This window comes from Kryptolebias marmoratus, linkage group LG4 (genome assembly GCF_001649575.2).
Source record: "Kryptolebias marmoratus isolate JLee-2015 linkage group LG4, ASM164957v2, whole genome shotgun sequence".
NCBI lineage: Eukaryota > Metazoa > Chordata > Actinopteri > Cyprinodontiformes > Rivulidae > Kryptolebias > Kryptolebias marmoratus.
The window spans coordinates 3,208,544-3,235,726 of record NC_051433.1 but is presented as its reverse complement, the minus strand read 5'-3'; the positions used below and the strand labels follow the sequence as shown (position 1 = coordinate 3,235,726).

Genomic DNA, 27,183 nt, shown 5'->3' with positions numbered 1-27,183 from the left:
TTTAATAAAGTGGATTTATTTACCTACATTAATGTAAAAAAACATTACATTTCTATAAAAATGGGTACAAAAATACTAACATCCTAACTATACACAACATTTTTAAAGGAACTCCAATAAATATTTACAAGTAGGCGATGATAAATCTTCAAACAAAACGAACAAACATGCAGAAGTTGGGTTTCTTCAGCAGCAACTTGAAGAATAAATCTGAAAATTGAGCTTAAAACAACAGAAAACAGTAAAAGGTTTTGTTCTGAATAATAAAAAATGATAAAAAGACCAAATATCTGCCTGTGGACTGTAAGAAAATCCAGGAAAAAGCCCTTAAATCAAAAACTAAATAATCTCTGAAGTCTTTATTCTGAATTTTCAACACTTTACTATTTAAGCTCGTCTCACTTCATTGTCCTGGCAGGAACGTGTCGTTATAAACTCTAAGCTTCTTTTTGTTTTCTTCATCTAAAAAACAGGTTTTTAAAATCTAAAACAGGGCAGGGACGGCTGCATCAGTAGGAGAAACGTTCAGATAATAAAAATTTTAATTTCTATTCACAAAACTTACAGGTTTTATCAAATTACCAGGCGTTAGTACCGTCTCTGACAGTCCTGTTGGCTTTCCTGTCAACAACAAAATAAAACCGCTCCGTGTTGGGCTGTTAAAAAAAACTTTCAGTTTATTTTAACGAAATATTCTCCAAAATGTGTTTTCCGGCGGTAAAAACGCTCCGTTTAGATGAAGAGGCGCTTCTTTCACAACAGGAAGTCTCGTATTCAGGTGGTTTTTGTCCAAACGGCTAAAAACAAAAAAAAGAACAAACATTATAAATGTTATAAAACACATCCGGCCGCCGTGGGACAATTAAGGCGTTGTTGTTGCCGGGCAATGCGGCACGGCGCTCTTCCTCCTAAAAGTGCGCCGACCATCGGCTGGTTTTCTGAAGTCTTTGGTGCGAGCTCGTTTGATCGACGAGCGTCCCGAGAATCGGGGAAAAATAAAATAAAACGAACAGTTCCAACGGAGCTCTGCCGAAGCCGAGATCAGGATGCTGCGGTTGCCATGGTTACGAGGTTCGTTTGTTTCTTTCTGCGGTTCTACTGGAGGGTTTTATTTATCTTTTTTAAACTGGTGATTTCAAAATAAAACGTTGTCCTGCAGGGGGCACCGCAGCGACTACAACGCCTCCTCTCAAGTCCTCTCTGGTTTCCGGTTTCCACGACGACGACCATGGCAGTTGGCACCATCTCTCAGGGCCTCCCTACAGCGCCGCCGCCCGGGCGCCGCCGCGCTCCAGCTGATGGCGGTCCTTGCTGCAGCGGAGCGACGTGACCGCCGGCGGCTCCTCGTCACCTGGGGGAGGAAAAAAAAAAAACACCCGAAGGGTGAGGTCAAAGCTTACAGCCACGGATCAGCATGAACGACAGATAACAACATTAAAGTACGACGAGTCAAGTTTGAACTTATTGTGGATTTTCTCAAATAAACTCGAATATTTGTTGAAATGCTTTTTAACAGCTGACTTTGAGCCACTCTTCTTGGTAGAGAACTGGTGGATTTCCCGACTTTTAATTATTATCCAATCAGGTTGAGGTCGGGCTGATCTAGAAGCTCCTTCGTCCAATCAGAAACCAGCTCTGGTGTTTGGGATACCGCTGGAACGCCCGACTGTGTCCGAGGTCCAACCGTCCAGATGTTGATCTGAGGTGAAGCTTAAGTGTTCAGACATGGTCCTCCTCCTTCACCCTTCCCCCCAATTTCGTACCCCAGCATGATGCTGCCGCCACCGTGCTCGACAGCTGGTACAGTGTTGTCACCTCGACTCCTCCTCCTTCCTGTCATTGCGGCCCGACGGCTCAGTTTCTGTCTCGTCCATCAGAGACATTCGACTCGTCCAGCTGCAGGTTTCGAGCTCCAGCTTGAAGGTGTCTCTTCTGTCTTCGTCCTCTCAGTCCACGGTGATGTCAAACAGGGACTCTGCTGCTCCCTGGTGGTTCCTGAACACCAGAACCAGTCTCTACTTCTTCCTACGTCTTCACTGAGGTCATCTGGATTCTGGTCAGCCCAATAAGTGCTGTCCAACAAATCCCTTTTAGGGTGGCAAAAAGAAACCACCAGCTGCAGTCAATCATGATCACTGACAGGAAGTTATTAGGCCTTATCAAATTAAAAGACACTCGAGAACCTTTAGCACCATCTACTTTAAGATTTAGGAGAATATCTGAATATATTCGAGCCAGAATAAGTTCAAACTTGTGTTTAAAAATCCCTGAATATCGCAGCTTTACCCAGCCCCGACGAAGACGACTCGCTGTCCGCCAGGGACGAGGAGTCCACCTGGTCAGGGGACAGTCCCTCCATCAGAGGAATGGACAGTTCGGACGAAGGGACGGATGAATCGTAGATGCCAGAATCGCGAGGAGGCGGGACTTCTGGGGCCGAGGAATGCTCTTCTTCTTCAGCCCGGACGGGAAGAGGGCACACCTCATCCTGGAGGATGGAGGGAGCTGAGGAAGAGGAGGAGGAGGAGGATTCTTCAGGTAAGACTCCAGATGTTCCAGTCGTGGACCTGGAGCCAACAGAATCAGACTGATTAGGTGTCTGAAATACAACAACCTCAACTTCAAAACAGCTTCTTTTTTTTCTTTTTAGATGTTTTGCCATAAAATTTAAAAATACCAGATTTTTTCCCAAAAGATTTTTCAGTTTCAACATTTGATTTGTTTACTGTGTTCCTCTGAGAATAAAATATTGGATTTTTGTGTTCAGTTTTTATTTACATCTTATACAACGTCCCAACCTTTTCAGAAAGGCTGTTGTAAAAACAAAAACAAACATTTAGCTTTAATCAAACCAACATGAAGCTTGATTTACCGTGAGGCGGATCCCTGCGTAGATAAAGAACAGTGAGCCAGGTCTGGGCTGGGACAGAGACCAGGACTGGGACAGAGACCAGGACTGGGACCGGAGCCGGAGGCCTGCAGGAGCACATTCCTCCTCGTCGCTCCGTCAGCCCCGTCCGGCGCCGGCGTCCTCACCGCCACCCGGTTCAGCACCAGGCCGGAGCTGAACCTCTGCTCGGGCTGAGGCAGCGAGGGCCCGGCGGGCTCCTGAGGGGGGCTCGGAGCCGGTCTGGAGGAGGACTCGGACGAAGATCCTGCAGGGGAGAGCTGCCTCTCGAACCAGTCCGGGTTCTGGCTCATGTGCTGGTGCATGTTGCAGATGGAGACGTAGAGCGAGCGCCCCGACTTGCTGCGGAAGTAGTTCCTCCTGGAGACGTTGACGGGCTGCTGGTCCTGATCCGCCAGACCAGACTGACCCGCGTGGAGCCGAGCGTACAGCTGAGGCAGCTGGTCCATCAGCTTCAACCTGAGGAGAAGAAACATTGAGTCGATCTCACAGTGAGTCTGCTGCTGCGGGCGGCGGCGGCTGCGGCGGCGGATGTACCTGGGAGCCAGGCTCAGCGCCGTGGGGACGTCGCTTTCTGTCGAGTAGTCGAAGTAAACCGCCATGAAGCGGCTCGGCGCCAGATCCCCGCCCTCCTCGCTCTGCTTCGCCTGCCGCAGCTTCTCCGCGATCATGGCCATGGCCACGACGAACAGGTCGCCGTTCGAGCCGCCCGTCGGCGAGCTGCTGCTGTTACTGCGGCGACCGACCGGCGTCTTCCCTCTGCGACTCTTCTTCTCCACAAAATACCTGCAGGTGAGATGATCAGAGCAGAATCCAAACAAAAAATTAGAAGGAAATGTGACTGAATTATGAGCTTTATTATGAAAGGATCCACTCAACTTCCTGCACATGACTGATTCCCTTTCAGTGTTTTTATTATAACCTTTAGCCCTTTTTTTATAGTAAATATAATAAATTATAATCTCTGGTTTGTCCTTTGATACGCCCATCTGTCTAATGCCAAAGTGCAGGAATTAGGTTTATCTAAAGGAACAAGTAAGGTTGTTGAATTGAAAGGCCGAAACAGGTGGAGGGATAAAAGAAAGATGGAGGAGGGAATTAAAACGAAGCACAAATAGGAAGAAGAGATTAAATCAAAATATTAACAGATAAAGTGGTGAAGCAGAGGGTTGTTTGAACCCTCTGCCTCATTTCTTCATACATTAAAACAACTATTCTGACATTTCTCAGTGTTTAGCAGCATCTAGTGGCCACAGGTGAAACTGCAGTCAAATAAAACGTTTTTTTACCGGAGGCCTTTGGAGCAGACGATGATGATGAGGTTTGCTTCATCCAGCTGTCGACTGAGCCACGACATCTGACCTTCCTTACACATCTCCAGGTGTTCCCACAGGTCCAACACAACCTGAGGGCAAACCGAACCAGAGACGCGTCATTTTCAGCCAACAGTTTGTCCCCCGCCGCGTCCCGCCACGTCTCGCCGCGCTGACCTCACAGCCGCAGAAGTCCTGCAGGAAGTAGGCGAAGCTCTGGATGACGCTGGTGTGTTTGGAACAGTCCCTGCTGGAGTAGCAGATGAAGACTTTGGGGCGGGGCCAAGGGCGCTCGCTGCTCAGCGCCGCACTCTGATTGGACGACTCGCTGCTCTCCTCGTCCAACTGGCTGTAGATGTTCTCTGCAGGCGGGAAAAAGAGAAATTTATCGATAAAGTTCCCCTAAAAAGACATGAATTAACCTAAAACATTTCATGTAACGTGTCAAGATGGCTGCCGCAGCCAACGAAACTGGATTTAACTCAGTTAGATCTACAGATACTGAGCTAAGCTTTGAGTGGTAGTAGCTGAGAGTCGTTTCCATGACGATGATGACATGAGAACACGAGGTCTGACCAAAACGGCTGCAGCCGAGGTCCTCCTCAACACAAAATGGTGTCCAACGAAAGGTGGCGGGAGACAAGCATTCCTTTAGGGAATAACATCCATCTGTCCATCCATCCATCCGGTCTGTAGAACCCTCTAACTGAAGACTCTGTTCTTCTATCCGTTCTTGTACGTTCGTTGTGGTAAATGTCTTCTGCCGGTCGTCTGTTTGTCTCTGGGCATGACAGCGATCCTCTTGGCGTGGACGGCGGACATGTTGGCGTCCTGGAAGAGCCCCACCAGGTAAGCCTCGCCATGACAGCCGAGCTCTGGACGCTCAGGTCGGTCTTCAAGTCCTGGGCGTTTTCCCAGACTGGGCGCTGGAACTAATCATCTAAAACAAGCGATTTACATCCAGATAAATAAAAAATGAAATATGCTGCAACACGCTGCCACCTTCGAGAAGCTAATCCAGGATTTTCACTCTGCAGAAGATCTTAGTTTAACCTGAATTTCTTCCTGTTTTGTGTGAAATCAGCTGAGATGAATTAACGTTGGAGGAAAATTCACCGTTTTGAGCTGGATGTTAAAAATCACGACTCAGACCTTCTGGAGAACAAATCAGGTGTTTGTTTCTTAAATAAATGATTTTAAAAGAGGTGGTCAGTCCTTCAGCGCTGCGGGAACCAACAGGGACGGCCTGAAGTGAACAAAGGTCACCTTTAACCAGCGGCCATTTTAAACTTTCCTAAAATAAACATTTCTCGTCCGCTCACCTTGCTGCTTCTTGCGACACATGACGGTGAAGAGGGTGGCGAAGGCCGACAGGACGACCAGGGGCACGGTGATGGCCATGGCTCGGATAGGCCCCGCCCACGGCGAGTGCACTGGTGGGTGAAACAAACAGTTTATGTTCGTTTATTTGGAACATTTGCTGATTTATCACTTATTTTCATGAATTATTAAGCTTTTAAAAACAATCTTTGGTGTTTTTTGCTGTTGCAGCAAAAGAAAGTGGAACAACCCGAGCTGGAAATTCGAGCTGCAGGTTACAGTTTACCTGTTCAGGTAAGAAATCTGCTGCAACACGAGCTCACCTTTAGAGGTCTGATGCTCTCTTTGTTCGTAAATAAACAGATTTAAGAATCAAAAGAAACAAAAGAAGCGTCTAAAGAAAGAGAGGCTTCAGAAAACTCAAACTTTGGTTCAAGTTTAAAACATTAAAAGTTATAAAAGTTAACTTTATGTTTATTATCTCACCCTGGCTGACGTGGTACTGAGCTTGTCTCCGGGTTTGGTTCCCGTCGTCCTTCAGCTGAAAAATAAAAATAAAGTCAGTGTTTTAAAGTCAGATTTACATTTTAATCCACATTAAACTGTGATGCGTTCAAGTACCTCTATAACGTAGGTCCCCGGAGTCACGTCCTGCAGGACGCAGGTCGTCCTGGCTTGGTTCACGTCCTGCGATGATAAAATAACATTCAGAGATGCTTGTTTTGTTCGTCTCAACGCTGAACAAAAACAAACTTCAGGACATAAAACCCTTTCTTTGTTCGGCAGCAGAAACCGGACGGTCGTGTCTTAAAGTCTTTTTATTTTTCAAACAGCTGCGTCTTTGAGTCGGATCACAATCGAGCGCGGCGCTGTGAAAGCCGTGTTGTCCCCCCCGCGTGCATGACTCAGCCAGAGGACAAAGACATGAAAAGACAAAGTTGTTGGAGACGCATCAAAGCCAGGAGGGGCTGCCCGCTCCACCTTCACACGAGGACTGAAGAAGGTGGAGACACTTGATGTGGTCGGACCTTCGGCTCGGGTTACCACCTCTCAAAAACAAAATAAAACCGAGTGTTTCTCCTAAACAGGAGAGCTGGAAACAAGAATCTGAGGCGTCTGTCAGGAATTAACCAAAACTCACAGACGGGAACAAAAGTGGACTAAAACCGAAACAACATGGAGGGAAAGTTTAACCCTCGTTTTTTAGACTATTTTAAATTTCCTTCATATTTCACCCTATAAGTGGTTAAACCGCCATGTTTGGTGTCATTCTTTTCAGCACAACCTCCCAAGTGTGAATTTCAAGTAATATTTTACTTTTGACCTGCTGTATTAACACAACAGACCTAAAATCACACAAAAAACATAAAATCCGAGTGGAAAATTCTTAGATTTTTTTACTATAAAAACCACAAACATACTTAATAAAATGTTTTTACAACTTGGAATGTAAATATAATCAGTAATATTCATAAAAACATGAACAAATTGAGCAAACAACAAAGTTATATACACTTTCTCCATTAAAATGCTGACATTTTCTTAGGCGTTTTTTTAGATCAAACAATCAGGAGTTCTAAAAAATTGCCATAAATCCTTTGGGCTACTGATATAAACAGTTTCTGTCCAAAACAAGGCAGAGGGGCACATCACATTCTTAGTTTTGGTCATTTTCTATGTCCTGTTCATGCAGGATCATTCAGGTAAATGTTATAAAATATGTCCTGATGCTCAAAATATGGATCTGAATCTGTCTCTGTTATTATTTTGGCTGGAAGGGAGACAGAAAAAACATGCTCTGTTTCCAGTAATCCTTCTCTAAAAAATAATGGATAACCTAGTTCATCAACAAAGTCCTCACTGTCTGTCCCAGTCTCTTTTTTTATTATTAATAATATTTTTATCTCCATCTCTGCCTCTGAGCTTCTCCTCCATCCTCTCTGGGTCTGAACCTCCAACAGAAGCTGGAGCTCCAAGTTCAAAAATCGCCTCAAGACAAAAAAACTGACTAAATTTAACACTAAAGACGCCATGTTTGTCTCCATGTGTCCCTGTGATGGACATGTCCACGGTGTCCCCCGCCTGTAATAGAAGTGAGCTGACGCAGACGCCGTCTCACCGGTTTGCAGCGCTGCAGCCTGAGGAGGCCGCCCTGCCGCAGCCTGTAGTACAGGTAGTAGAGGTGGAAACCGAAGGTGGGCGGAGCCTGATCGAACGCCACGTGAAGGTTCGACCCGAGCTGGGACACGTTCAGGCTCCTCGGCCTCCAGACTGAAGGGGCAGAAACAAAACAACTTATTGAACATTTTGATGCATGACTAAAGACAAAATGAAAGCCGGCTCCTCCCCTCGACACGTGGCTCCGTTTGCGGCGCCGGCGTTGAAGAACTTACACGGCTTGCAGACCAGGTTGTCGGTTCCGAGGAGGACTTCACACGCTGTCAAAACAAAAACACGCAGAGGTCCGAGTCAGACTCAAACGCATCTTTTTACCCAAAGTTCAGCCCGATCTGGACACTGAAGTCCGGCGCGTTCTTACAGTTGGTTCTGAGGAAGGACGGCGGGAAGAAGCTTTCGTTCATCAGAGACGGGAAAGGGACGACGCGGATCATGTAGTCGGTGTCAAAGGTCAAACCGCTGAACGGCTGACTGCTCAGCTTCTGTGTGTGTGGGGGGGGGGAGCAAAAAAAAATAAAATTTATATTTATTTTACATATTCACTAAATTTAAATTAAAAAATGCTTTTTATTAAACTAATAACATATTTAAAACAGATCTGTTTTTATATAATCTAAAAACTGCAGCGTCTGCGACAGTTAGACTTTTATTAATAAAGTTTAAATTTTATGGATTTTCTCCTCCAGGAGGAGTCATCCTCCAGGAGGAGTCTCGTGGTCGCGCGGCGTTTTGTTTCCGTAGCTCCGTCCGCCACTCCTCGCCACAAAGAGAACCGTTTCCTCACAGCTCCAGGTGTCGTGTGATTGATCAGAAGTTGTTCATGAGGAAAAGCCGGCGAGCTTTATTGGAGCGAGCCGTCTTTACGACTGTTCCAGGAGTACGGGGACAGGAGAGGAGGGAGGAGCTTCCCGGAGGGAAGGAGGAGCTTCCTGAAGGAGGGTGGAGCTTTCCTGGAGGAGGGTGGAGCCTCCTGGGAGTTCTGAAGGGTATGGAGCCTTAAAAGGTTAAGATATCAAGAAGTGGGTTTGCGGTAAAATGCTCGCGAGACGTTCGTTTCCTCACGCCATCTATCGCCCACGAGACGCTCGGATCAGAACTCCCAGGAAGCTCCTCCCCCCTCCAGGAAGCTCCTCCCTCCTCCTGCGGCATTAAACGGTTTTTTTCCTGCCGGCTCCTCAGCTCTCCTGTCCTCGTACAGATTTCTGCTTCCCTCACCGCGACCAGACATGTTTATTAAACCGACCGAGACGCCGTTTGGCGGTGCTCAACAATGAGCGAACGAAGGGAGCGAGTCCCGGCGCCACCCGCACGGCTGAGGCGCACTTCCTCCCGGCCGCGAAAAGCCGCCTGTGTCTCTGCAGTCTTTTTAAGCTTGCAGGTTTCTTAGTTCAGTTGTAAAGACGGCTGGATTTTCCAACAGCTTCGGCCGCGACTCCATTAAAGCTCGCCAGCGTTTCCTCATAAACAACTTTTGACCAATCACACGACACCTGGAGCTGTCTTGTGTTTCACCAAGCGGCGGTCGGAGCTACAAGAACAAAATGGCAGCGTTTACGCCACCTGACCACGTGGCTCCTCCTGGAGGACGGAGGCCTTCAGGAAGTCGGTCCGGCGGTTTGTTTCCCGGCGGGAGGACTCCTCCGTCTCACCGTGCTCCTGTGGGAGAAGTTGAGCTGCCGCGGGTCTTTGAGGAGGAGGTGCTGACACTGCTTCCCTTCGGGGTTTTTCTCCTCCAGGTAAACTCTGAAACCCTTGATGTGTTCGATCCCTGCAGAGACGAAACACAAAGTTCATCCATCTTTGTCCTTAAACCGTCTTCCCTCGTTTAGCTTCTCCTTCAGGACTCCACCCGTCGTCTCCTTAATGTTTCATTCCTGACTGAGTGAATCAGAGCAGGTTACGCTTTTCAGCAGAGACTCGTGACTTCGACAAACACTTAAAAAACAATTCAATTTCAATCTAAAACACTCAAATTCAGCCCAGTTAACCTACGACTAGATTCAGGAGGTTTTACCAAAACGTTGTCCGAGGATAAAATGCAGTGAAGAGTCTGAACCAGAAAAAAAGGAGCTTTAATGGTTCTTTAATCAGCTTCTTCAGCAGAAGAAAAGCAGATAATTCGGCCCCATGATGCCGTATTTTATAACAGTTTTACTTAACTCTGAAAACGTTTCGCTCATTTTCAAACCGACGCAGGAAACCGGAACCGAATCTGTGCTTTTTGGTTTTCAGCAGCTGTGGTTTTATTTTCAGCGGCTCTTCTGCTCAGTTCAGATGTCTCCTCGTCCAACCTGATGGGCTTTTCAGACGAGGTCCAGGAGGACAGTTTAGGAGGCAAGTCTTTGAGCAGACCTCTGGTTTCCTGTCCTCCCACCCTCCCCTCGCCTCCCGCTCCGTCTCCTCCTCTCCTCTTTGAAAAACACATCTGTTTTGTAATTACACCTTCAGATCCACCGGGCATGTTTTCCCTATTAGCTCTGCAAGAGACACAGAGACGCAGAGGGACGGAGTGGAAGAACTGGTTTCTGTGTCCTCAGGCAGGTCTCCGAACACGCCTCTCTGTCTTTTACTGCCGCCTGAGATCAGCTCCACGACTTCACGGCGTTTTCATGCGAGCGCCATTTTTTTACGCAGACAACGTAGCTGAGAGTCCTACTCCGAGCGCCAACTGAGAGCAAAACATTTACAGCACAAGTTACTCTTAGTCTGAAACTCTGAAGACTAAAAAGGTGGCGGGTGATATGCATTCCTTTAAGGGAAGCCAGGCCTTTAATTTGCATAGTCACGGCAACAGCAGCTAGCTGTAGCACTTCCTGTGCAGCCTGGAGCACTGCCACGAGGAGCAACGCTTTCATTCACGTCATGGGAAACTGACGGCAGTGTCAAGGTTTATAAAAAGGAGGTTAGGACTAGCCATCAGCTCTTCAATCTGCTCCAAATTAAACAGAGGTCATCTGCAACAGGTAAGATCATACCTGTTCATAGGCCCCGCCTCCTCTCCAGTCATTGTGGCCTTTAAGTTATTTAAGGTTCATAACATCTTCCAAACGGCTGCTCTGCTTGCATGACGGCAACATTTACAGCCTCTACCAGAACACAACAGCCCGTTGTGTTACAGAGAAACACACACACACACACACATTCCTTCACGATCAAATCGTGGTATTGTTGTGTGAGATGTGATCCTCCTCCTCTCCAGCTCCGCTCTGATCAAAGAGACATGCAGCGCTCGGTAATCCTAGCTCTGCGAGGGCTTTAACCGTCTCGCTTTCCCCTCCGAGCCGGGCAGACAGACAGACACCTGGACAGGTGAGACGGGGGAACGGGCGGGACGTACCTAGCGGACTGGCGGACCAGTGGACGATCACGGCGGCCTGATCCTCGCAGGCCAGGTGGCTGAAGGAGATGTTGGAGACCTCGTGGATGACGTGTTTCCCCAGCGGAGAGTTTGAGGAACAGTCTGAGGAGCAGAGAGAGACGAGGAAAACTTTTTATTTCTACAGATTTCTGAGAACAGTTGAAGAAATAAAACATAAAACGTTCCTCATGTTCCGCTGAGCACTTCAGAGAACCTTCAACACCGGCGGGATGATCTGAGTGAAAATAAAGACCTCATCTCAGGCCGTGTAAGGTGTTAGAAGGTCAGAGGTCATGCGACGACGCCACGACGTTAGCAAGCAGTCCCAGGAAGGAGACCAGCAGCCTCGTCGTTTCACGCCTCCTTCCAGAAACGTTCAGGAGCTCGTCCTCTGCTCAGGACAAATACTACAGCTGAGACACTGTCCTGTCCTGTCCTGCCCTGTCCTGTGTGGGACATTTACTGTTTGTCTCAAGTTAAATTAGATTAAATTAAACTTTAGTTTGAGTTTAATGAAGTTAAACTGAACTTCCAGCTTCTCTCTGAAACGCTGATGGTGGTGAAACTTTAAGAAACTCCGGCTGATCAACGATTCACAAGTTCTTCAGGAAGACCGAAGGAAATTAAAGCCTGGGCTGGATGGGTTGGTTAGTTGGTTAGTTGGTGGTTAAGCTGGTTATAATAGCTGACTGGTTGGGTTGGTCGTTTCTTTGGCTGACTGGTTTCGTTTCAGATGATCAGTTTATTGCTTGGCTGAGACGACTGGTTGGTTACTGGTTGGCTAGCTGATCATGGTAACTGGCTTGATGAGGGAGGTTGGTTGGTTGGTTAACCCTTAAACTGACCCAAAGGTACAGGAGCTTCTCTTTGTCTTTCTGTCTTTTGAGGGCTTCAGGAGGGTTAGAATGACTGGTTGGTTGGTTGGTTAGTTGGCTGGTTATGGTAGCTGGGCTGGTTGGGTTTGTTGGGTCGTTAGCTGGGTTGTGCGGTTAATTGGTTTTGTTTCAGATGATTAGTTGAAATAAATGGAATGGTTGGTTATTTAGGTTGGCTGGTTATATTCCTGCCTTGATGGGTTGGCTATAGTAGTTGGGTTGGTTGAGTTGCTTTAATGGTTGGTTGGAATGGTGGGTTTTGGTTGGTTGGTTGGTTAGTTAGTTAGGTGGTTGACTGGTAGGATAAACCATTTAACCTTCAGCTGGGAAAATGATCATTTTTCTGCAGGAAAGTTTCATGATTGACTTTTTAAACTTCCTAAAAGAATCGCTGTTTTTGGTTTTTCTGTTTAGGTTTTTTTTTAGCTTCACATTTTGCCACCTGACTTATTTTTGGTATTTATCACAGGTTGTGTATCGTATGTGTGTGTGTGTGTGTGTGTGTGTGTGTGTGTGTGTGTGTGTGTGTGTGTTAGTAACTGAGGAGCTGCAGGTTTCAGAAACTCTTTGGACCAGATTTTATTTCATGAATGTCGTTTTCTTTAAAGTTTAAATAAAAAAGCTGAAGGTTTAGAGCAGATCAGCTTTCAGACACGACTTCTACATTTTATTTATTTTACACCACATTTCATCTTATTCTGTGAAGGACGAAGAGGAGGATGAGGAGGATGAGGAGCAGCCAGCCGTGAAGGAAGCAGGAGAAAAAAAAAAGGAGGCGTGAGCTCAGACACGACTGACTGCTCCCCTGTTCCTCCTATTGATGGAGGCGAGGAAGAGGAGGAGGAAGATGGGATGAGAGATGACTCGACACAAGTCACTGCTCCTCTTCCTCCTCCTCAGAGCTGGGTCACGTTCAGGGCTGCAGGAGGAGGTCACAGCTGGCTGCTCCTCTTCCTCCTCCTGCATAAGAAGGGGAGGCAGATCGTCCCTCCTCTTCCTCCACATTTAATCTTTGTCTTCAGTGTGAGAGGCCAACGCTCACTGAAGGATGAAGATGAAGAGGAGAAGCTTTTCAGCTTCTGTGTGAATCTACTCCTCTTCCTCTCCTCACAGGAGAGCAGAACCACAGACATCCTTTAAAGGTGAACGACTGGACTTCTTTTTTAATTTTATTCTCGTTTCATGTCATCAAGAACCGGCAGGAGGTCAAAGGTCGCCATGACATCACAGCAAACAGAGGAACTCCTCTTCATCCTCTTCATCCTGCCGGAGGAGAGGAACCACTGAGGTGTGTCGCAGCTCACGCTCTGCTGCTTTACTTTGCTCTAAACATTTTATTCCTGCTCCTCAGGACGGGTCGCATCAGAACCTCAGACCCCCCGGCGCCGGCGCCGGCGCCGCCGCGATGAGCCGAAGTCCAGGAGAACTTCAGAGGAACCAGCTGCTGGTTTGGAGGAGCTGAAAGTCCTGAAACGTTCTGGGAGGCGAACAGTCGAACCTGAAACCTGAATTTATCTGAAAAAACCGAAACATTTACAGAAATCTGAACGAATCAGTTCTTTTCAAAGCAATTCTTGGACAAAAACTGGAAAAAGTTTTCAGTTCTGGGCTTAAATCTGAGCAAACAAAACATTTTCTTAGGTTATAAAAATATTTTAGGTTATAATATAAATTATATTTCTTTTAAACAGAAGGTAAATAACTTAGTCAATAAAAAAGATCTATAAAAATAAGTCGATGAATAAAAAAAAAGGTCAAATAAAAAAGTTATAAATGGATAAATCTTCTTATTTTGACTTTTCCTGATTGACTTTATGAATTTATGAAAGTTTAAATTTGCTGAAAATCGATCATCGTGTTTTCTTTCTTTAATTAAAACATTAAAAATACAAACAAATAATTAAATTAAAGGTTAAAGATTAAAAAACACGAGGTAAATGGAAGAAATCCTGTTAAGTTTGTAGAAAAGTGAAAAGTTTGTTACGATGGCTTTACAGCATTTTGATTAGGGACTAAAAGCACACACACACACACACACACACAGCCACACACACACATGCGCACACACACACAGAGAGGGGGTTTAAAGGACTTCCTCGCTCATGGTCACAAACAAAAGCAGCCGGCAGGGATCGGCCACGGCTCAGGAACTTGACTTTAAGCGTGAGGAGAAGAAGAAAAGATGAAGAGGAGGCAGAGGATGAAGGACGAGGAAGAGGAAGAGGGCGACACAAAAACTGAAGGAGGGGGGGCTTTGAACACTGGATAAAAGAGAAAAATACATTTATTCTCTTAAATTAAACAGATTCTTTATAAATAATAAAGTGAGTTTTGATGATGAGCTCTGTTTGGTTCTGTGTGGTTCTGTTTGGTTCTGTTTTGGTTCTGTTTAGTTCTGTTTGTTTCTTTTTGGTTCTGCTGCAGATTTTAAATCTAAAGCCCTGAAGTGGAGGGTTAAAATATTTCACAGTGAAACAGAAAATCTCTTCAAGAAAACTGATTTATTTTAGTGAAACAAGTCCTAAAACGCAGCAGAACTGTTTCCAACAAACTGTTTCATTTTATGTTTTTAAATATTATTTTATTAGTATCACTAATAAAATTACACTTTAATTATCTTTGAACCAAGTTTGACTAAAGATGTCAAGCATAAAACCGACCCGATGTCTGTTTGGATCGACCCGTTTCCCTCAAAACATCTTCAGCTGTTCCCGTAACGACACGAATCCTGACGACTTGTCAGTTTGAGCAGATTTTAAAAAAGAAACTTACTGTCGGCTCTGAAGGTGACGGCCAACCTGCGAGCGCCATCTGAGCCCGACTGCGCCTACAAAACCAAAAAGAAACAAAATTACACTTTAAAGAACATGAATACATTTAATTAGCAAAAATAAAAGTGTTTTATGATAAAATAAAGTGTTGAATGAGAGAATGATCAGGGAGAAAAATGCAAAAGAATTAAAGACATGAAAAAATTGAATACACAATTTATTGACACATAAATCTTTTAGCATATTTTCAGAATCACGCCTGTTTTTGGCACTTTCAGGCCTCCGTACCTCCAGGATAAAACATCTTCTGGACTCTCAGGTAAGCTAAGGTGAGGACGTTTGTCCTCAGGTGAGCGGCAGGTGTCAACAATCGTTTCTGAGTTCGTAACGGATCAAAGCTTCGGCTTTTCTGAAAGAGACGCTTCATTTCGCAGCTTTCATGTCGTTCATGTTCCCACAAACACTCACAACCTTCCAGTCTCAGGCCCGTTAGAGGTGTTGGGCTGCAGGACCAGGACTACACACCTGAAACAAATCAGGCGGACACCCAGCTGCGTGTGAGCGGACGTTATAGGTGGAGTTTATAGGTGGAGTCTGCTTATTAGCGGGCGCCGGCGCACAACAAGCCGAACACATGTTGGTGATTACACACATTCCTCCTCGGGCTTCAAATCCAACACTAACAAAGATCTTTTAACCATCAGGCAGAAACATCCTTAAAAAAGACGGGCCTTCGCGTCTCGTCGTTGACGGTTCGCCTTCAGCTCGCTCGCCCCGGCGCGCTGACCTTTGGGCTCAAGGTGCAGATCGCCACACCAGAGCTGGGCTAAGCTTGGGATCGGTTTAATCTGACTTTTAACTCCTCCAAATGTTATTTGCACACAGATCACTTCACGGTAACAAGAAAAAGGCTTTTATTTTGGTAGAAAACTCGATAAACGATAATTTCCCCGCCGGCGTGAAATCCTCTAATTTGACTCAAAAATGGAGAATAGCTCCGGTTGTTTTGGAGACAAAGCAGTAAAAACCTAAATATATATATAAAAAATAATCCACTTCAAAAGAAAACATAAATCAATTTGATTCCAAACATTAATCTGAACCCGATCCGTCCGGATCCTGGATTAGGACCGCCCACTTAGAAATGTCCGTTTTGTTTGGATGGCGTTGTATGGGTGAGCTTCTCTTCGTTTAATGTCTCTTCTGATTGTTTTTGGATCCGCTGCGGTCGCAGGATGACAGTCTGAGCAGCGTTATGTTCAGCTAATTAAACACAGAGCTGAAGTATTCACAGAGAAGCAGCTGAAGGTGGATTTTCACAGTTTAAAGTCCGACACTAAAGACCAGATACAAGCTTTTTTTACGCAGCTAAGCTTATATAACTAAAAAACAAACTCAGATGGTTCTGAATTGAGTTAAAGTCCAAATATAATTAACGAATTCCCTGACAGACTGTGAAATTGGGCTTTTTGTTTCTCTTTTTTGTTTGTTTTTAATCCCCAAACGTGAAGAGAGCTGTCAGAGCTGACCCTCTCAGCAAACATCCGAACGACCCGAAGGCCTTTCCGACCCCAAACTGTGTTCCCGGTCCGGACCCCTGCCGGGTCAGAACCAAACGAGGGGGCTCTTGTTTGTTGGCGAGACAAACAGCAGCCGAAGCCCCTTCCCCCCGCACCAATTATCAGTTTCCTGAAAGCCTAACGACCGCACACACCGACCGAGGGGCTGGACAAGCAGCTTGATGGGTGTTTTCCTCAGGAAACGTTTTGGTAACTTTTCCTGCAAACCCCTGAACGCAGCGGAGGAAACGGACTCCAAGAGAGAAAGTTTTAATGCTTCGAGCTTTTATGTCCAACTTTCAGCCTCTCTTCAGTCCACCTGCAGAGCCAGAGGCCCGAAGAGAGAGAGAGACACGCCGAGAATAAAAGAGGCGAAACGCCAGAGACAAGACGGCGAGAGAGCGCCGGTTAGGAGCCGTTCAGCGGCTCAACTTTCTGCAGAAAATATAAACAGGTTTAACGTGAACTACAGAACTATAAACACAGGAAAAACTCAACAAAACATCTGAAGAGAAAACAGAATTTCCCCCGGAAATCCCCAGACTGGAGCTCAGCTCCCGTGGTAATCAGACGGCTAATTGGAGGCTCAGTTCGCTAAAAGTGCAATTAATCAAAGCGGGGGGGGGGTTGGAGGAGATGTAATCAGTCTGCCTGCAGGGGAAGGAAAACCGAAGGAAGGTGGAAAGAAGAGATGGAGCCATCTGATTAAACAGGAACTCCTTCAGGGTTCTGCGTCGTTTTGTTTAGAAGGAGCCGAGCGCTTCCAGATGTGGGGACAAACTCCCAGCTGACCTTTAATCAGCGAGCAGCTAAAGAGCAGCTGAAGGAGGCCGGATTAGACGTTCATTAATAAAACACGCAGCGCCGAGTCGGTGCTGATTCAGCTGTTTTTTATTTCTCTACAAGTTTTAAACACTCAAAGACTTTCTGCTCTTTTAGCTGTTTATACCTCATAACCTTCAGCTCATTCAGGAGATGGCTGCTGTAACCTTTAGCTGATGTAACTTTTAGCTGCTTTTCAGAAAAGTTAACAACAAATAATTTCCTATAAAATCCTCAGTTCCTTCCAAAATATTTTTCACTTTCAAATCTGATCCAGCTAACTGGCTCGGATTGTTTCTTCAGCTACTTTAAGCTTCTGTTCTGCTAACCTACATTTAGCTTTTAGCTGGCCTTTCACTACCTTTAGCCTTAGCCAGCATTTTGCTACTCTTAGCTAACTTTTTGCTACATTTAGCCAGGCTTTTGCATCTTTCAGCTTTTAGCTAATATTCTGTTTTTTGAGCCATTGTTCTGCTTCTTCTAGCTTTTAGCTGTTGTTTTGCTCCCTTCAGCTCTAACACTTTAGCTTCAGCTTCAGTAACTTCTTTGAATTTTAGCAGAAAATGTGATTTTTCTCCTAAAAACGCTGATTTCATCACATCTGTATCAGTTTGATGCGCAGCTGTTTGTGGTTCATCCTGTAATCTTGGTTTTACAGATGATGATAAAGTTTTATAAGAATTTCTGCGTCACACGATGGCTGAGCGGCCTGCGTTCACAGAGGAGTTTAGGGAGAGCGTCTGGATATTTAAAACCTAAAATTATCCAAGTCCCAGCATGTCAGCGGGGATGTTCTGCTCTGATCACAACCAGAACCCAGAAAACACATTCAGAGCCGCGCCGTGCTGCCGAGGAAACCTGAGGAAACCTTAGGAAACCGGAGAGGTTCATTTCTTTCCTGATCGGAGGACATCAGAATAATCTGCCTCCTGTTGGTTTCTGACAGCGGAGGACCGACTCGTCCGACTCGTCAGATAAGAATCATTCAGAGGAGCTTAAAACGACTCATTTTTAAAACTTTTTCTCGTTCTGTTCTTTGGCAGCTCTGCTTGTAGCTGAACCCGTTCCACAAACAGAAACACAGAACCACCTGAATCGGACCTTTTTTAACCGTTTCAGAGCCGAGCGTCTCCTGGATCCAGAGAACCAACAGTCAGGATGTGTTTCTGTGAAGCTGATGAGGGGATTTTCAGAAGAAAAAGAAAAGCCCTGGAGGTTAAAAACTCCGGCCTGTTGGGTCTTAATGTCTTCCACAAACCTTCAAACGCTTCCATATGGGAGGACCAATCAGCTGCTGGGAAGAAAATCAGGTTTTTTAGAGTCTCACAGCGTCAGCAGACTTTCAGTGAAAGGTTTCAGAACATTAAACTCTTAAAGCCTCGAACTGAAAACGTGTAAAGACAGACCTGAGATCAGCTCGTCTTCGCTCAGACTGAAACCATCTGATGATGGAAAAGGACTTTTAGCTGTTTTGGTTTGAACAGCTGATGTGAACGACTCTCAGCTACTACCACCTTAAATATTAGCCTAATGTTTGTAAATTTGACTCAGAGTTTATTTTCATTTTTCATGAAGAGATAAAAACATTATAAACGTAGAACAGCAGGAAAGCTGAGCGTTTAATTTACAGACCAGCAACTTTACGTGTTTCCTAAATAAAACAGGAACGGTTCTCCGGTTCTTTTCCTTCAGTCAGAGATCAACCCGATCAGCTGACCTCAGATCTGCAGCAGAACCCAGAACCAGAGGAGTGAGGTCGAACAATACAAACCCTGTGTGTGTGTGTGTGTGTGTGTGTGTGTGTGTGTGTCTGTGTGTGTGTGTGTGTTCAGGAGCAGCCAACCAGAGATTTCCCACCGCAGGAACAAAACCTGCAGCTTCCTCCTCCTGCATGACTGCTCCTCAATGACCCCCCCACCGCCACACACACACACACACACACATCTCCTTCATCAGGACTCCTCCTCCTCCTCCTCCTCCAGGAGGACCTGCTCCTCTCCTGCTGTGACGGTTTGTCCTTTCTGAAGCTCCAACCACTGTTTCCTCAAAGTTTCATTGAAATCCAGCCAGCGGTTCATGAGATATTTTGCTAACAGGCAAGCAATAGTTAACTAAAGCTTCGAGCGACGAGCATCGCGTGTTGTGGACGACTCTCAGCTACTACCACGCCAAGTCTGAGCAAAGTATCTGTCAAACATTTTCTGTGTGTGGCAGCCATCTTGAATGAGTTGTAGATTTGGAACCAGTGACTACATTTCTTCATAAATGGGATATTTTGCTAACAGGAAAAACATTATCGTCCACCTTGGCCTTTAGGGAGGCCTCTGATGAATGAAATATTAATAAAGCATCCTCCTGTTCAGATTATTACCTTAGAAACCCATAGAAACCCTGTTTATATGTCTGAGGAGGGATCCTCCTCCTCCTCCTCCTCCTCCTCCACCTTCACCTCCACCCTGAAAACACGTGTTTCCCATCGGACGCCACCCGGCCGTGACGACCTGCGAGCCCGATGCCAAAAACACGCCGACGTCCTGGAAGACGAAGCGACGTCGTCACAGAGTGGAAATCTAATTTAGGAGGATGGCAGGTTGAGTCCGAGGAGGAGGAGGAGGAAGGAGAGCGACTTCCTGAGGTTCCTCCTCGCAGACGGATGTGATCGCTTCAGCAGATGTGTTCAAACAGAAAAGAGAAATCACTCCTGGCCTTCTGAGAAATCCTCTTTTCTAATCCGATTCCTGAAACATCCCATAAAAACACATCTGTGGATTTGTCTAAGAGGACAGATTTTACACGCTGACTCAGCATCTAAATACTTTATTTTTTATCTGCTCGTGTTTTGAAAACCTTCGGCTGATTCAGTGACGGCTGGTTTTATTTACAGATATTCGCCTCATAAATCTACATCTACAGATCGCCTCCAAAACACTTTTCTCTTTTAAATCTGCTTCAGCTAACTGCTTTAGTCTTTAGCTTTTATCTGCTTTTAGCTAACCTTTTGGTGCTTTAGCTATTAATACCATTCTGCTACTTTTAGCTAAACTTAACCCACTAAAGCTCTGTTCCTTTTAGCTTCTACCATTTCACTTCTTTAAACCTTCAGATAGCAGTATGCTAACTAAACGCTTAAATTAGCAAAAAGCTATCTTTAGCCTTAGCTAGCATGTTGCTACTTTGCTGTCTTTTACCTGTTTATCAGGATTTTAGTTAAAGTTTGCAATTTTAGCTTCTTATTGTTATATTTTTTATCTAGCTTTTGGTGCTTTAGCTTTTTATACCATTCTGTTACTTTTAGCTAATATTTTGCTATTTCCTTTTAGCTAAATCTAATCTTCTTTTAGCTTTCTGTCACTTTTAGCTTATTATCTAGTGCTCTCTTCCTTTCAGCTTCTATCATTTAGCTTCTTTTACTAAAAAACACTTTTAGTTTTTGGCTAGCATGCTGCTACTTTGCTGCATTTAGCTTCTAACTGTTTACCATTTATAGCTTTTAGCTAGTGTTCAGTTCAGTTTCTGCTCCTTCAGCTGAATTTTTTCAGAGAAAATCCAGATAAATCTGGTTCTCTGTCCCATAAAATCCTCACATTTCCCGAGGAGCCGCAGATTAGCAGCTAATTCTTCGCCTCTCAAAAAGGAATTCACACGAATACCATCAGCTGGGAAATTCAGAGGGCAGATTTTTTTATTTTACTAAACCCCCTCAGCTGACCCGCTCCGTTGTTGGACCTGAAGTCCTGCAGCTGGCGGCGGTTCTCATCGAGTTCTGGGAAACCAGAACCAGCAGCAGGTGCAGAACTGGCGTCCATTTTGGCTTGGCGAGGCAGCAGAACCAAACAAACAAACTGGGACAACAACAACAACAACAACAGCTGCTGGGGGCAGATCAGTCTGACAGCAGGAACTTCTCTAACCGGGCCTGACCCGTGGTTCTGAGGTCAGACGTTCACCGACACCCAGAACCAGATGTTCTTCACGGCCGACTGGGTTCTAAGTGTAATAAAGGTGTTTGTGGGTCACGGTTCTGCTCTCGCCGCACTCTACGGGTCTCGTTTTTTTTTATTAGGAACGGAGCGAGGAACTCGTGGCGTGTTCGACAGATTTATCGCCGGCCGCCATCTTGAAAGGTGGCAGATCCCGTAGTTTCCCTCTTGTTTGATCTGTCTGTTAGCAAAATATCTCACAAACCGCTGGGTGGATTTTAATGAGACTTTCAACTGGATGTGCACCAACAACCCGATTCAAAATGGCCGCCACAGCCAGCTGACAAGACAACACACGAGTGGCTATAACTCAGCTAAGGTTTGGTGTGGTAGTAGCTGAGAGTCCTTCACAAAACACACCCCATCTTGTTAGAGTCAACCCTGGTTCTCTGTTAGCAAAATATCTCGCCAACAACAGGGTGGATTTTAGCTCAATTTTCCAGGAAGTAATCATCGGATACGAATCAACAGCTGATTAGTCCAGTTCAAGATGGCCGCCACAGACAGCTGACTCGGTGGTAGTAGCTGAGAGTCGTCCTCAACACAGACTTCAAACGAGAGCTTCAACCAGTTCTGAGCGGGAAATCAGCTCCTTTCCGTACTTTGTGATGAAGTTAAACTCTTTACACGTTTAACGACATGACGTGAGACCAGCACACACACACACACACACACAAAGAGCCGCAGGCTGTAATAATCTCACACCTGTAGCAGAGCAGGTCCTCAGACCCCCATCCTGCAGAGCTTTGATGTGTTTCTGAAAGGACAGGAAGCAGGAGAGAGAGGGGGAGGTGACAGAGGTGTGTGTGTGTGTGCGTGCGTGCGTGCGTGTGTGTGTGTGTGTGTGTGTGTGCGTGTGTGGATGTTTGGGGGGTGGGATTGCAGGAAGGAATGTTTCAGCAGAGTAAACAGTGTGAAGCTTCCTGTAGAAAACACTTCAAAGCCAGGGAGAGTCAAACAAACATATAGACACACACACACACACACACACACACACACACACACACACTTCAAAGGCAGGTAGGAGTCGTCTATCAACACAGGAAAATAAAAACCTGAACAAACCTTAAAAACACAAGAAATCCTGAACTTTGTAAACAGTTTTAACCATAAATATTCAGTTTGTTAATCTGATTATTGATCTAATTATTGATCTAATTATTTATTTACTGATTACTGATCAATAAGCGTCTGATCGTTGACAGAAATGACCACAAACTGAAAACCTTTCAGCTTAAGAACATCAACACTTTTACATTTAGCTGAAACTGAAAAATAAAAATAAACAATAATCTGATCAGATTAATCTCCTTTAAAACATCCTGTTCTCTCACCACAGAAAGGACATTTTACAGGTTTAAGAAGCTCAGAAACATGTAAATAAATCAGGAACAAACTTCGCTTAATTCACTTTTTTCAGATTTTGTCCTTTTTGTGAGCGAATATCAGGACTTTAAAAACACAGATGGTCACAATAAAAACTCACGAAATGTAATAAAATAAAAACCAGTTGTGTGGAGCAGATAAAAAACAAACAAGGAAATCAGTTTAACTGCCTTAAAATCCACATGTTTGTAAAAATAAAGCCTCTTTAAGGAGAGTCTTCATCTCAGTTTTCTTTTCTGCTTTTAATCAGAGCAAAGTTCAATCCTGGCATTTAATCCTGAAGAGTTTAGTTTCTGAACACTTCTGGTGTCCTGATTGAGTTTTTTTTTTTTTTACATTTTTACAGCTAAATGTTGATTTAATCACCCAGGCTGGGATTAATAAACTTTTCCAGGTTTCCAAACAGAAAAAAAGACTTTTTGTTATGTTTAATCCTCTCATGTTGCTCTGATTAACAAAAACTGTTTGTTTTAAAGTTCGCCTGTTTCTCATTTTGTCTGTTTGGAGACTTTAGGGAATAAAACTGCTGGGATGTTTTTATTTTTCTGACTTTATCAGGATGTCTCAGAGTCAGGAGGGTTTTGGGTTTCTTCCTCTGATCTGATCCGGGACAGGTAGGAACAGGTAAGAAGAACCTTCAGGATCAGCTGTTCTGTCTGCGCAGCTTTCAGACCCACAGGAACCCGAAGGCTCGGGTTTTGTTGGGTTTTTTAAGGTTTTTGTGTCTCACCTTGAAGCCACAGCGGTCCTGGTTTGTCCTCCTGCTGCCTGAAGACGAAGATCCGACAGAAAAATACAGAAGAAGAAACAAACCGCAGAGAGAAGCGAAGAAGCTCCGAGGAGACGCCATTCCTGCCGTCCTCTGAGCCGCTGTGAGGAGGAGGAGGAGGAGGAAGGAGGAGGAGGAGGTGAGCCAGCCTCTCTGGTGTGACCTCCCCCCAGCAGATCGGGGTTCACTAACTGGCGGCCCGCGGGCCCCTTTCCGCCGGGCTGGGCGCGGGACCAGGAATTACAGTGGCCCTGACGCTCAAACCGCATCAACGAATCACTAAATCCAGAGTTCAGTGTCTCACCTTGATTCAAACGTTTTAATCAGCTCCTCACCCAAACCATCAGGCTCTCCAGCAGCACGTCTACAAGTCGGCCATTTAAAGCAGGAACGCGTCTAAAACACGCAGGAGAGGGACGCCGTTTGGCGCCGGCGCTGCAGGTTAACGCCGTCCTGGTTTTAAACGTGTGGCTGCTTGAAGATGAAGACGTAAACAGCAAAGTAAGAACTACAGGAACCAACATTTTACCTACCGAGGGGGCGGGGCTTAAAACCTGCTTTACCAAAAGGCTGACCCCACTGCAGCTTTGACTTCCTGTTTCCCAAACCTTAGCAAGTTACAGCCAACAATTAGTTCCTGATAGTTACAAAGTTTCAGGAGATATTTAGCTAACAAATACACAAACAAACAGACACATAATTACAGGATCTCCTATCTTTTATTGCAGCGGGCAATCATGTAATTAACTGCTTCACATTTGTGTTCAGATAGATAGATAGGATCACACCTCCCTCTAGTGGTCAACACAGGTATTACATTTACTGGTTTTTGTTTTGTTCAGACAAAAGGAATCATCTAACTTCTGAGTTTTTTCTTTATTTTAGACATTTTTAATGACCTAATTATTCACCTGAGGAGATGTTTGTTTATTCTTATACAATAGAACAAACAGAATATTACTCAGTGTGAATAAATAATGATGTTTGTGTTGTTTTTAATGTCATTAATTCTGAGATTTCTTTTTTCTTTTGCACCTTTATGACTAACATGAAACAAAATTTTAGCCGTTTTATATCTCAAAACTTTAAGCTCATTCAGGAGATGGCTGCTGTGACTTTTGTTTTTTTGTAACTTTTATACTTTTCAAAACTTTCACCTTCATTTAAATTAAACTTGCCATAAAATACACCAAGACAAAGCCTAAATTATTAAAGCGGTAATTATCTGTACATAAATATTGATTTAAAAAGCTTTTAACATTAATGCAAACTGAATATAAATATTAAAATTATATTAAAACACTTTAAACTTGACAAAGCTCATCTCCAATCTAAATTAAACATGAATTAAAGATTTGTTTTGTTTTACTATAACTATATAACTGTTAACCCCTGAGGTACTGAATACAAAACTGTAAAATAAATGTGTTTTTTTAAATAAACAAATAGTAATAAAACAAATGTAGCAGACAAACAATAAACCAATGGCACTTTTTTGTTGTTTTTTTAATTATTAATACTTATTAAAAATAATAATTCTGGTAATTATAAATATATAAACATTTAATTAGATCGTTCAAAATAAATATTTAACTTTTAAACCTTGACAAAGTTAAAGTCTCCATTGTGGCTCTCAGTTGTACACAGTAACAATGAATCGTGAGCATCTCAGGAGCCAAAATGGCGCCTGTTCAGATTTAAACAAACAGCCAATCACGGGCATGTAAATACCTCTTAGCTAACGCCGACTCGGTGGGCGGGGCAAACGGAACACGGGAGGAGCTGTTTTCGGGGTGTTGTGAATTCGTGGAGAGAGAAGAAATCTCGAGTGGGAGTTGTCGGGGCCGATCCGCTGTGCCCGTTTTTGTCCGTCAGTTCCGCGCGGAGTTACCGACACGCCAGGCGCCGCCATGCCCGGGATAGAGAAGCTGCCGCTGGAGGAGGCGCTGGAAGACAGCCCGCAGGTAGCCGATGTTTCCTCTGGAGCCCTCCCGGAGGGCAGGCTAACGTTAGCCACCAAGCCGTGCTAACTGTTCCCGGAGATTAGCTGCTTGCTAGCCGCTAATGGCCTGAAAGTGGATAAATCAGCAGGGCGATTTTCCCACTGGGGTTGCCCGTCAGTAAGGACTCAAACTCGGGAACATTATCAGATCAGCTCAGTTAATCAGGTAACTACTTCCGTAGCCGCCTGGCTAATCGCTTCCCGTCCTCCCGTGAGAAAAACAGCCAATCCTCGGAGGAGACGCCGGCGTCACCCCGCGGCTCCCCGTTCCCTGTGGACAAAACAACAACAACAAACAAACAAACCCGGCAGGGTGATGTTACCGCGCCTACCTGCGGCATACCCTGGCAGGAAAAAACACCTGCTGTGACATCACGGACCGGGGGCGTGGTCTACGCTGTAGTACCTGCCGTGATGCTGAGCGGGAACAGATTGATGCAAACAAATAGTGCAATATTAATAAGATTAGATCAAACTGTATTTGCGTTTTTTTAATTTAAAGTAGCCGTAGCTGCGCTCATTTTAATCAGTGACGTCATGGGGGTTTTGATGGACACTCTACCTTAATTTTAACTGAATTCTAACTCACCTGGAGGGTTAAAGTCACCAGCATTTGGCTCCAGATTGGTATAAATTTGGACTGAGCTGAGTTTTTTAAAATGGCAGCTTCAAGCCAAGTCTGCAGCATGTTTCTCAGTCGTTTACGAGTTATAGATTGGTTAAAAATTAAACCGAATTAAGACCCAAAAAGCTGTTTGGACACACCTTGAGTCCCCAGTTGGACGTCAGGGACAGATAGCAGCCAGGTGAAGGTGTGTATTTGAATAAATAACGTTTGTTTACCTTTTTTCTTTTTTTTGTAGACCCGCTCTTTACTAGGCGTGTTTGAGGAGGACACTGCAGCCATCTCCAACTACTGCTCACAGCTGTACGAGGCCATGCAGAGGATCTACGACGCGCAGGTACACACACACACACACGTGTCCGTGTGTCTCCTGGTCAGCGCTGCCATTTTGTTCCTCTTTCTTTTCAGAATGAGCTGAGCGCCGCAACACACCTGACCTCCAGGCTGCTGAAGGAGTACGACAAACAGGTGGGGGAGCGATTTAACCCCGCGGCTGCACCTTCACGGTGACGGTAACAGAGTCCACTGTCTCTCAAAACCGGCGTTACGACGCACATTGAGTCAGTAAGAAGTTGGTTAAACAGCACAACGTTTCACAAGCTTTTCACTGACGTCGGCCGTTCTTTGAACCTGAGATTTTCCATATTTAAGAGTCATAAATACTCTTTAATTCAGACGAAGGAGCGACCAGCGGCGTCCTGAGGAGAGGCGGAGCGTCACTGATGTTTGATTAAGAGCTAATAAAACCCTGATAAAACAAAAATAGTATCCAGGGCGGTGACAAACGATACAACGCTCTCCTGCTCTTGTTTGGACTGTACTTAACAGAAATGGTTCCAAAAACAGAAAGAAAGAAACCACAGTTCAGCTGTACCGCTAACATTTAACCACACGACTGGGATTATTTAAATACCTGCGATCATGGTGTCTCTGGTTGTCTCTGGCTCAGACGGCCAAAAAACAAAAGTCCTGCTCCGACAGAAGGTGTCAGAACGCAGACTGCATCATCCCTTCATGCTGATTGGTCACTGTGGAAAGGCCCGAGGTCCAGACAGCTTGAGTCAACACCTGATGCTGAGTCAAATCCACCCGCTTGCTTCGTGCTCACGGTGAATCCAGCCTCTGCTGGGAGGTCTGCGGCCCACACCTTTCACCTACTGTGAACCACCCAGACGTCTGACAAGACTCAAATTACCATGACAGACTTGTCAGACTACCAGATGAGTAGGATTTAAAATAAAAAGAAAAAACAACGATGCAACTTGACCGATTGACTCGCGGCTCCAGACGGTGAATCACTGCCCCTTTAGCCAAGAG

General features: G+C 45.0%; 2 protein-coding genes and 1 long non-coding RNA gene across 3 annotated transcripts in view; 2 read left to right on the top strand and 1 right to left on the bottom strand.

The window, feature by feature from the left end:
- il17rd (interleukin 17 receptor D) lies at nt 1-23,518 on the bottom strand. The gene is made up of 16 exons (XM_017431520.3): nt 23,201-23,518; nt 14,725-14,779; nt 11,057-11,179; nt 9,369-9,487; nt 8,081-8,201; nt 7,935-7,979; nt 7,661-7,812; nt 6,163-6,228; nt 6,028-6,082; nt 5,544-5,654; nt 4,399-4,583; nt 4,198-4,313; nt 3,446-3,694; nt 2,873-3,367; nt 2,287-2,567; nt 1-1,351 (listed from the first exon to the last, which is right to left on the bottom strand). Exons 1-16 carry the CDS (start codon nt 23,318-23,320, stop codon nt 1,260-1,262), a joined length of 2,385 nt encoding a protein of 794 aa, XP_017287009.1. The 5' UTR covers nt 23,321-23,518; the 3' UTR covers nt 1-1,259.
- On the top strand, nt 10,065-13,531 carry LOC119616969. The gene is made up of 3 exons (XR_005233081.1): nt 10,065-10,682; nt 13,146-13,240; nt 13,304-13,531. It is a non-coding gene; the product is annotated as an uncharacterized LOC119616969 (long non-coding RNA).
- A 1,483-nt stretch (nt 23,519-25,001) lies between the features above and the next one.
- appl1 (adaptor protein, phosphotyrosine interaction, PH domain and leucine zipper containing 1) overlaps nt 25,002-27,183 on the top strand; it is a 12,867-nt gene continuing 10,685 nt past the window's right edge. Inside the window, exons 1-3 of the mRNA XM_017431503.3 lie at nt 25,002-25,203; nt 26,105-26,203; nt 26,275-26,334. Of these exons, the coding sequence (XP_017286992.1) occupies nt 25,150-25,203; nt 26,105-26,203; nt 26,275-26,334 (213 nt within the window). The 5' untranslated portion in view covers nt 25,002-25,149. The remainder of the gene's footprint in view (nt 25,204-26,104; nt 26,204-26,274; nt 26,335-27,183) is intronic.